Consider the following 11,815-nt stretch of genomic DNA (forward strand, 5'->3'; position numbering starts at 1 on the left):
TCTTAAAACTACCACTGAACCTGTCCGTCAATTCCATGTACAAATGCGTACAACATTTTACTTGCGGTTGAACCTGCCCGAAAAGTCTAAACAATCTATGAATTTTCTACACCGATTCATTTTTCAAATAATACCTATTGCAATACCCACTTGCCTACGTAATAATATTAAATGACTGTTTCTTATCGCCAATATTCTTTACAAATCTAAATAAACAGTCGTTGAACTGTTGGATCCTACTATTTTACACATTTATTACCATTTCATTTATAAATAAAACAAAGAATTTATATCATTCAAGGAGAGCCGCAAGCCGCTCCTACCTGCCTTGTGGTGCTGTCGCTTGTTATGCCGTCGTTAATTACCGTTTATCATTATCCTCAGCTCCATTTGTAATGATCCTCATCGTCGTCACGCATCACCACCATGCAGGCCTTATCCATTATTATTCTTATTATGATATTATATCATTTGCCTGTCGACTGCTGCTGCTTGTCTTTTCCTTTGTATAGTGTCTTTTGGACTACAGTCCATACATTCCATCTTGTAAATCTGTTACGCTCTGTTACAATCTCTGTTATCATCATTTTGCTGCGCTTTGTTTTACAATCTTTATTACTCTGGTTTTCATTGATTTTGTCTTTGTTGCTGTTAGTTGTCAATAAGGCAATGTCACTCTTGGTGTAAATGATTCCTTTAACCTGAATGGGTTTTCGTTTGTAGTGTACGTTTTTCAACCGTACAAATTCAGATTTTAATTCCATTTTGTTCAGAGTGATCATATGGTATTGGTGACATTATGATCCATATTATTATTATTTTTATTAGCAGCATCCTCCATCGCTATATATCGCGCAGTATTTTGTTTTCCTTGATGATTTAATTCACATTCTCATTGTTGTAGTTGTTGTTGCTGTTTTTCTATTTTCGGTGTATTGACGTAATTAATATGAACCCACCCCTAACTACCAGCTTGAAGCCATTATTGATCTTCCCTTACATACGTTCATACCATTGTCGTCGTCGTCGTCCCCCCCCCCCTGTCCCCAATAACCAAGCAGCCCATACCACCTCATCGCAGTAAAGGCACACCACTTCAATCAGCAACACCCTTAACACACATCCATACACAGAAATTTACGTATGAAGATTCTCGCTCAATTACGCCCCCCTCTTTGTAACTTCATCAGTTTGTTTATACGGTTGTTAGTTCCTCACTTTGTCCTATTCACGTTATGTGCCACCAGGTTCTCTACTTCTGTTTACTGCCTATCATCTCTTCGTCATCACAATTCTCCATCTATCTGTCATCTGTTCAATTTATCTGGTTTTATCGCCCTTCAACTCCTACATTCATCCGCCTTCTCTTTTTTCGATTTTGTCGATGTTTTTCTATTCACGTGTTACTTATTTCTGAACGTTAGTATGTCCATTTCAGTAAACTCAAGGTCCATTAAGCCCTCGCTTTCCGTCCATTTAATGTTAACTACATCATCAGTTAATTTACGATTAATCTATAGTAGGGAATTAAATGGATCAGATTGTCTTCATGTCTGGTAATCGGTCCACAACGTACCTTTTCGTATGCAGAAAACTAGTAATAATAATAATAAGGATAGTTATAGAAAAAATATGAGAGTAAGTAATATATATAAATTGTAATACTAATAACAACAACAATTAGCAAATCATTACTAATTAGTAGATACTTTACATACGAAATAATGAATGTTCAATTACATATGTTCTATCGATTGTCGTGGATCGATCAACAGAATGAATATAAATCAATCCAACATTTAGTCCCAAATGGATAATCGGTCAATCGATAGATCACTTTAGATGACGATGGCCATCGTCAGAGGAACAAACGCACGATCATGCGTAATAGGTCTCTTCTACCGATTTTGTTCTCATCAACTTCATGGCATGCCGTGTTCTACCTGTGCGTCATTGACCTGAAATTCTGGAGTCCAGACGACGCTCTACAACTGTATATACAATACTTGCTCATTCGTTCGTATATATATTTTGCGCCTTTTGCACTGAACCGACGTAGACTCTGTTAATTTTCCTTTTCTATTGTTTGCTGAAATTCTTCTTGCTGTAGTAGTGATAGTAATAATTGTTATTGGTGTTGTTGCTGGTTGCTGTTTATCATAGATGTCTTAGTTTTGCAACTTGCGCGACGACAGGCAAACGGGACTTGCGGGGCGAAGCAGCTAATGTCCCTTCTTAGGAATATATATATATATAATTGCATTTCATCCTAATATGCGTATATGTGCTCTCTATTCCCAAAACGTCATCGTTTAAATTGGAGTCTTTAATTTTTACTTGTCCTTTTCTTTATCTTTTTTCTGTCCACCAACGTCTTGCATATCTAGCCCACCACAGAGCAAGGCCTCGACTTTTCCTGCCTTTTGCGCCTCTCCCGACTGTCTTATGTCGTGCCTTTGCCATTTTCTAATTACTCAAAGTTGACCGATCACTCGTGTGTTTCCCATTGTGTCACAACGCGCACATGTTGCTTATGTCCACACGGTTTCCAAAAGGGCCACCAACAAGATACTGCTTGATGCTCCAGACACACCAGACATGAACGAGATACAACCAGGCCCTATTAGCGCTTCGCCAACCGGTTGTCGCTAATCTTCTCCTGCTGCCAACCAAAACCATGAACCCAATAATCCAAGCTCATGAATCCACGGCGAGCATCCAGTGCCAATTGCACATAGGCGCCCATGGCTGGCCGGGCTAATAAGTGATATTTGCTTAAAGGAAGTAGTCAGGTGTCCGACGGGTAACATGCGGTTCACCACGTCTCGGTGCAGGGTCAAACTGAAGGAAAGAGTACTTAAGCGAGTCATCGAGTTCCATGATGGCTGCTTGATTACCACACCGATAGCAATAGTTAGGGGCCGAAAAGATAGTAACAACGTTTCGATCGTGACACCAATTGTAACCTTCCATGACAAGCTGGTGAGCGCGAGCAACCAGTGTTAAGCCGTTGCTGTGGTTGAATGATTCCGAAATATCCTGACCAAACGTGTATCCTGCGCCACGGGGTGAGATACCCCATCCTCCCCGATCATCGGGGTCAGACCACAGTAGATCGCACATTGGGCCTTCATGAGGCACCTGTAAAAAATGAGAGTGGGCAAATGAAAGTGTGGTGCCAAATTATTGTATCTCGAATGTTATTATTACGTAATATGTATCCTCTCATGAGATAACGAGGTAATAATGATATACAAAAGTGCTGAATGCATCACACGTGTCGTTCGAAATTTTTTGGTCAGCAGAAAATAAACGGTCTACGTTATTGTTAATTTTCATGCGGCTACCGAAAAGTTCGACAAAGACTCATCTACCAATACAGAACATGCGTAACAAGAAAACGGCTCAAAACGGCCAAAAATTTATTTTTAAAAAAATACGTAAAAACCATATATAATGGTAGTGGTATTTAGATCTGGAGTCTGAGAGTTATTTGTAAGCGCGCGTATTTCATCGCCTATGAAAACCTTAAATTAATTTTTTTGTCATATGTCAGGTACGTTCTGATGAATCAAAGGTCAATGGACATTCTTACCGCTGACGCGTTAAAGCAGTTGTAAGCATGAACCATTCGCCTGTCTTTTAATTTCTCTTCAACAAAAAGTACTACCACCAAACGTAAAAATCATTGGGAAAGATGACCGCTGGTTTATCCAGTAAGCCACAGATGTTTTAGGATTAAGCCAAACCTAAAAAGTGTTTGAGTTACTGAATTTGTGGACGAATATGAACTAAATTTCTTACGTGCGGTTGTATTGGTTCGCATCAAATTGTGGCTTTCCTTTCGTAAAGATAATACAATTAGGTTTCTTACAAATTGATCTGAAAGCGCAAATTGATACTGTGTTGAGTAGAAGGCCATACGTCTTATAGGAAGACTAACAACCTACACAAGGACGGCATTTAAAGGTAACGCTGGGTTGCTGAAAATCTGAGCCCTTAGTAAAGGCATGCGTTTTTCTTAAGATGCAGCTCATAAACCAGCGATATCAACTTTCGTCTAAACGTATTCTGTGCGCCCTGTATAGTTGTCAATGTAACTCTTCAGTTAGTGCTGCTACTTTATTGCGGAGAATAAAATAACAAAAATATTATGAAAAAATAGCTTGTAAACAAATCTACCCCGTGAAACAATACAAATGACGCAATATTTACCTCTTGTAGCCTATCGAGCGAGCGGATGTGGTCAAGTGAATCGATGGAAGGTGACAGGCCACCATGAAGGCAGAAAATTTGTCCATCTACGAGTGCAGTAAGCGGGAGGAAGTCAAATAAGTCAGTAAAGTGCTTCCAGACGTTGGCATTCCCGTATTTACGGAGGCACTCATCATAAAATCCGTACACTTGGGTAATCTGTCGGGATTCGTGGTTTCCTCGTAAAATTGTGATGCGCTCTCTGTAAACGCCAATTTATAAGTCAAAATCTGCTACGATAGGAATGGTAAAGTGATTCACTCATTTACCCTGTAGGCAAAATACCGAAGTGATTCGTATATCATTTGCACAAAATTAACTCGCAAAATGGAATGTAGTACAGCTTACTTAAAATTAATGCGTAATATTTAACTTTCAATGCAATCAATAATTGAAAAGATAATTCGGCAATCCAAAACCCTGGACATCACATACATCTTTTTTTTTCCCTGCATATCCTACATACATAGTTTACCAGAACATTATTTGCATAGTACTTTGTGTCTCTCAACACTCCAATATTTGCAACCGATCAAGAATATTCACTAATCACTACACCATATGCCAATAGGTCCGTTGCTTAAATGTCTACAAAAAGTTCATTAAATAATATACAGAAGCGACAGTGCTTTTAGAAATACTTCATTACATGAAAGATAGGTAATAGAATTGCTTGTATTGTATGTCGTAATGGTTCGAGTTTGCTGCGCATGAAGACAAATGGACAAACGCAATCGATACACAATGAACATTAAAAAGCAGACTACAAAAAGAAATATCAATGGATTTGCTGGCAAAGGAAAATTAAATATCAGAACTCACCTAAATCTGACTTTTAGGGCCACGAGGAGGGTGACAGTCTCAACAGAATAGTATCCCCGATCGACATAATCTCCCATGAAAAGGTAGTTGGTGTCAGGGCTTTTGCCGCCAATCCGGAAAAGTTCCATCAGGTCGTGGAACTGACCGTGTACATCTCCGCACACTGTGACCGGGCATTTTACTTCCTGCACATTATTTTCCCGTGACAATATTTCTTTAGCCTGAAAATTCAAAATTATTGGTTTAACATGATTACCACTCAAATATGCATACTACAAAAAAGAACTAAAAAAAACGTAAGGGAAAACGAATTATCGCCATTTTCAGTCCATTTTGCAATAAATAACCTTACAAGCGCTATTAGTTGAAAAAATTTGCTACTATACGTACAAGAGAGTAAATAGATTAATCGTAACCTTTGCCTCTAGTATTTAATATATTGTAATACTGTGAGCAGAGTATGAACTTGAGCTATGATATATCTGCTCATATCTTATATTTTGATTGTAAATGGTTCTAGAAGAACTGCAGTTTTATAGTGCAAGCTGGAGTAAACAGACGCTGTTCTCATAGTAAGGGTATTATCGACTGCCCCACGAAGACCGCTTTAAGCTTTTGCATGTGAATAAACTAGCTTTACATTACTTAGTCCATGACTTGCATTTTTTCATACTATAAAAACAGGTATAGATTAAGTGATTGTATTCCTTAAGTGCTAGTTAAATAAATGAGATCAATACATTATTTAAAGATATGTTCTCAAATTTTTATTACTCAGAAGGCTGAAAACATTTAGCTGCGGTGATATGTCCACACGGAAATGATTCCCATGAACCCATTAGCATTCGCTGGATTATTGATTCGATTGGTTCCGTCATAAAATAAAGCATAATGAAACATGTCAATTAATAAAATTAATAATAATTTGGAAACACTACTTACATAAAATGTACCGTAGCTCGTGTAACAAAATCTAGGGAAGTAAAACATTTTATTGATCTGCAAGTGCGCACCTCAAGGACTGCTTCTATTGTATTAAAAAAGTATTATTGATTCCTGTTGCAAAAAAGATCTTAATGTAACAACAGAAAGACTATGTCCCAAAACTTATAATTTGTATATTTTAAAAACAAAATCCTGGACTCAATGTTTGTCACTAAAGTACGTTATTTCCAATAGAATTTTGGCTCCAATTAACATGATCTTTCGATATAAGATTATTATTATTATTATATATATATATATATATTATTATTATTCGTTATAAAAATCATCACTTCTAACATTTTAGAGTTTTAGTATATATTTCCCTTGCAAATCAAGTATATTTAATTAGTGATATAGAATTTAAGTTATCATTAGGTTAACCGCACGTTACCGTTAACCGCCTGTTGTACAGCAACGTTTAATTCATTCCATACGTAATTCAAACGTAAGCTTTAAGCCAAGAACCTCTCATCTCTTTAAGGTACCTAGTAGTAGTATGAAAATATTTTCTATTATAATTGCGTGAAAGCTCCTTGAAGGTCATACCAAGTACTGGCCAGTTTGCTGTTTGCGATTCTCAGTAAAATATAATTCAAACACTGGTATAGACAATCTGAATACGGTTTGAGTAATTCAATGTTTTACGTTTCTCAAACTGCCTACTTGAAAGATCACAATGTATTCTTGCTTATCAATGGCGCAAATTTTTTTGTAGACCATCAGCATTTTTTCCCATATAGAACTTCTTATCCTAAAATATTTTAAACGAACTCCAATAAGAACTGCGCGCCCAATTTTGCATCTATTATACTTAACTTACAAAAATCCCAAAACATCTTGTATAATGCAGCAACGGGCCATCTAATAAGAGCTGCAACAAATACGAGGTATTTCATTTATATACATATGTCCTATAAATGCGGCAATTACAGTGAAGAATGCTCCAAATAGATTACGCCATCTACTTAACCCAGGCATATGTTAATTCCGCAGTAAGTAAATAGACAGTCACGTCCTGCATGCTCTTCCATGCCATCACAGCCACCGCCAATTGTGATTAGTGATGGTCAGTACTGAACGGAAGGATATACGATCATTTGAAGAGCTAGATCATCGAGTAAAAGAGAGTAAAAAAAAGATTACGGTAACACAAAAATCTGAGAAAAAATCTTGAGATCAAAAGAAGGCAAGTTGGGCAAAGAACGCCTGAAGAAAATGAACTATAAGCTTCTATAAGTAAGCTTATATAAGTACTATAAGCTTGGTTAAAAGTAGTACCATAGAATGTCATCGTTGCATTTACCGTGACCGACTGCTTACTGGCTTAGCCTCCTAACGAGTCATAGCTAACTGGTAATGCTGGGCGCTAGCGCTCAAACAAATGATCATCTTGCTGTCAGGTACTTTTGTTAGTTAGACAATTTCGCTGCTCTTCGCGGCCAAAAGGAGCAGGGCAACAACAAGAAGCAGAGGCACGAAGGGAGAACATAACAGTGTGACTTAACAAAGCGACGTGACAATTTGATGTCAGCTAGCACCCCAACCGCCACTGCTTCCATAATCATCGCTGGTAGCATCATACACTGCGTTGTCGTAACGATTACAATATAATCGACAGAAGCTGTTGCAGGACCCATATAAGCACTTTTATCATTTAGCATTATGACAGAGAAACAGTCATTAAAATATCAATAAACCGATTACTATATTTCAACAGCAAAAATTAACATCACCGCTACTCGCTGAAAGCCTACTGCTAACATAACTTATTGCCAAAACGCAAAGAACGTAACTAAAAACGTTGATAATAGTAATATCAGTATTTAATTCAATTGACAATATGATTATGACATATACAGTCATTGGCCGTTATCAAAACAAGACCAGTGCAATTAATAATATACCTTTAGACAATTTCAACTAAAACAGGCGCAGAACTCAGATATTCTCGTGAACAAAAGTAAGGGATCAGACCTCCAAGGTGTACAAATGATTATGTAGGTTACACACTACAAAAATACACATATGAATGAAGCCGCGTAGTCGACATTTACCGGTACCTACGTTGTCGATTGCTAACAAAACAAATGCAAGCTAAATACTGTAGCAGGATTCACTTAGATTAGATCTTGTCAGCCCCAACAGCTCATGTACTTACACAACTGGAATATTTATTAGCCAAATAGTCTCTACCATTGCATTCCATTATTCTACAGTAAATATAGAGCATTAACAACGTCTCGATATAACTTCTTTAGTTCAATATTACCCCTTTCTCATGACAAGAACATGCACGCGATTGCACATCATTTTTTAACTTCATTCGACAGACTAGATTGCTAAAATTACTAACAACGACGTGCCAGACGGATGTTCCTTTACGTAAAGCCTCGATGAAATTTTTGGACTCTCTGAATCATTTCCCAATGAATATTTTAGTTTATTTAAATCTTGAATTAGCGTACATAAAGGTATAGCACCAACATTGAAACAGTGCTTAATTTTCGTTTGGGTTGGCAAATCGTGGGCTAATGATATAATTAGAGAACAGTTCATACTATTGATACACTTTATCTGAACAACAAGTAGCTCGAAAATTTTTATCTGCTCAGTTGAAGTTTACTGCTTAGGTAATTCCAGATTTTCATATTTTTTACATCGAACAAATAATCGTCCTATTTCAAACAGTGAAACGGTTTTTCAATGAAAGCACGATCCTGCAAAACAGCGTACTGCCTAAGGATCATCTGATCCATATTAAATGCATCTTATTAAATACGGTAATGAATTAGCGATATAAGGATTTATTTAAAGTTTTCTTTTTCAAGGCTTTTGTAGATAACTAGAACGGCATACATTGCGTAATGGCACTCCGTTGCCGAAGCTTCAAAGTCAAGTTTGAAGTATTTCGCACTGAAGAATAAGATAAACATTTGGAACTATAAACAGTAGTAATAGGTGTTTAAATATTCCAATTTTAACGTACTCCAGTCTAAGAATAATATTTTTCGACCCGCCTTGTTCGTAACGTAAGTTGTTTACATACTGCTGGTATAGCTGGCTAGAAGCAACGAATTTCTAGCTTCGAAGTAGTATTTTTATCGCCGATAAAAAGTGAATATTTTCGTAAGAAACATTTTTATACTCTAGCCACTTTCAATTCGCCATTATTGCTAAATGAGCACAGCGAGAACTTCATGCCTTCTTTGGTACTATTTAGGACTGGGAGAAACTACCGGACGCGAAAGTGGTTATGACGCTTGCGACAGTGGTAGCAGGAACAATACGATATGAGACGCAAGAAGTCTTAGAACTATGCCTTTTTTTTTTACTGAGTAATATTTAGCTTTAATTCCCCTGCACTGTGTGCTGGCTACAGATGGAGCTCCATACCTTGCTATTTCGGCGCTCATAACGCCATTGAACTACATCTAGGGCCTAAGTGCCACTCCCGAGGGAATCTTACATTTCCGTCAGTCAACCTGAGGCCGCATACTTATGAACAATCAACGAAAACTCGAATTCCACTGGATCGAAAAATTCTTCTCAAACAGTATGATTTAAGATAGATATCTTATCTTAGACATAACCTTACCTGATAATTTCTGTATGAATGATAATATATCTAAGAAATAATATGGAAAACGAAGACTAATCACATAGGCTAAATTGAGCAATTGTTATTTTTGAACAAATACACCAACATCTAATACGTATATATATATATATATATATATATATATGTGTGTGTGTATAAGCTCAGTACTTGATATTTTTAATCAGGTATCTACTTTTAGACAACTCATCTCCTGGAAGCAGCATGGAAAACCCCTTAGTTATTTTGTCCACCGTAGGTATAATTTACTGCTGTTTTTACATCAAATCGCTCTTTAAACCCTGCATGTAACGATTTTAAAATATGTATGAGTGCCATTATAATAGCAGATCAATAGCAAAAAGGCAGCGAAAAATACAATTTAGTCGCTTTAAGACATGTGAAATGGCTCAACGAAGCTAGCTAGCTCTGGTGTTAAGTCAAAGGACTGCACTCGTTTCCCAAAAAAATCGAAAGATCAATTAGCGCACAGAAAGCAATAGGTGACAAACCGTCACATTGAAATGTTGCACCCATTCAAATGTAGGGCGTTCAGATCGCGGCGTAGATCAACTCGAATGGCATGCCATAAATGGTGACCCAAAATCATTTATCAACGGCATGCGCATGTATAATGTGTATGCGATAGCAGTACGATTGATATCGGACTACCACGATAAAATTTCTGATCAACCTTAAGTAGACTTCACGGTGTTCAAGTAATGTTCAATCAATACTTGATAACTTTTGGCTATATATTTCTCTAATATATACTAGCCGGGACATCCACTCGCTCCCGTTGAACCAAAGGCTGCAAAAAATATCTTAAAAAAGCAGTGTATAAAAGAGTTTAAATAAAACATCAGAATCAGGTAACTATAGCATTTGTTAACTGACGATATTTACAGAACCGCTATAGCGAGCTAATAAGGCACTAGGTTTTGTTATAATGTTCTGAGGGTATGGCCTGATTGGCCGGTAACCGTTGGGGACAGCCCCCACAGGCAGCATTTTAGGCAGTACGACTGCCGGACTGTTCCAGTACCAAGCAGGGGGAAAATAAAAGAACGAAAGCTGTGATGATATCTGTGTCTTTTGATCAGTTGCCTAGAAACCAATATTGCCTTGTCTACGTCATATATACAATTGTATCATATTACGTGATGAAAAAGACAGTGCAGTGTAGCCAACACAGAATCATTACTATTTGATTAGCCGTTCAAACTGCCAAATTTGATTGATGCTAAGATGCATAAGCATTGTTATTTATATTCTTACCTTTTCGCAGAGCTGTTTCACTTGATTCTCTGTGAGCTGTTTGCATTCGTTAAGCTGCTCGATCCAGCCGTCGAGTTCCTTTATGATCTGTTTTTCATCGCTCGTCATTGCGTAGCTGCCAATGACGACAGGGAAACAAGTCGCAAAGTGATGATGGAAAGCAACGGCAACTGATCCTTGGTAGTTATTATTATTATTACTATGTGAGGCAAGACAACAGAGACAGCATAGGCAGCGCCAGCGGTAGCGGTAAGGTGGTATGACCGCACGCAGAGTAAGAGAGCACTGAGCACAAACACAGCACCCCCACCATGAACATCAACATCCACGAAACAAACCAATTACACTTGGTCTCTACTATATAGTCCCTTGAATGGTGGTAGCAGTACCTATCGTAGTTCAGGCAGTTTCTCACGAAACAATACCAAACATAACACTCTTTTGGTGACCCGATATAATTTTTTTGCACCCTCAGTCTAGTAACCTCCCCAACTCGACTACGGAAACTGAGTTCAGTATGCAGTAAATATCGATTATCTCTACGTGTTAATAGCCGCGACAGTATTAGGAACCTCAGAAGAATCCGATCTCACAAAATTGGCAAGTACTGGTATTATTAGCAGTGATAGTAAATCCGCCACCACAGCACACTACTCACTGGATTCGTAACAGCTACCGCAGCGGCCGCACGAGCACCCGTAACAAGCCACACGGGTCGAATAATATGGCCGCCAGCGTGCCACAATTCACCGACACGTTCCACGGAATGTACCACACCACATATTAAAGCGACACCCCCACTGACCGCCAAGATAACTGCCAGCCGCCGATGCATCCATCCAGCTTCAGTCAGAAATACTTAGCCTTACGAACTCGGCC

At 38.0% G+C, this 11,815-nt stretch overlaps 1 protein-coding gene across 1 annotated transcript; it reads right to left on the minus strand.

The window, feature by feature from the left end:
• Positions 1 to 227: 227 nt before the first annotated feature.
• Positions 228 to 11,668, minus strand: mts (protein phosphatase 2 catalytic subunit mts). The gene is made up of 4 exons (XM_022807610.2): positions 10,937 to 11,668; positions 5,077 to 5,297; positions 4,216 to 4,456; positions 228 to 3,141 (listed from the first exon to the last, which is right to left on the minus strand). The coding sequence occupies exons 1-4, from the start codon at positions 11,042 to 11,044 to the stop codon at positions 2,776 to 2,778; spliced, it is 936 nt and encodes a 311-aa protein (XP_022663345.1). The 5' UTR covers positions 11,045 to 11,668; the 3' UTR covers positions 228 to 2,775.
• Between the last annotated feature and the right edge of the window lie 147 nt (positions 11,669 to 11,815).

The sequence above is a fragment of the Varroa destructor genome, unplaced genomic scaffold, assembly GCF_002443255.2.
Source record: "Varroa destructor unplaced genomic scaffold, Vdes_3.0 BEIS01000001.1, whole genome shotgun sequence".
NCBI classification, from domain to species: Eukaryota; Metazoa; Arthropoda; class Arachnida; order Mesostigmata; family Varroidae; genus Varroa; species Varroa destructor.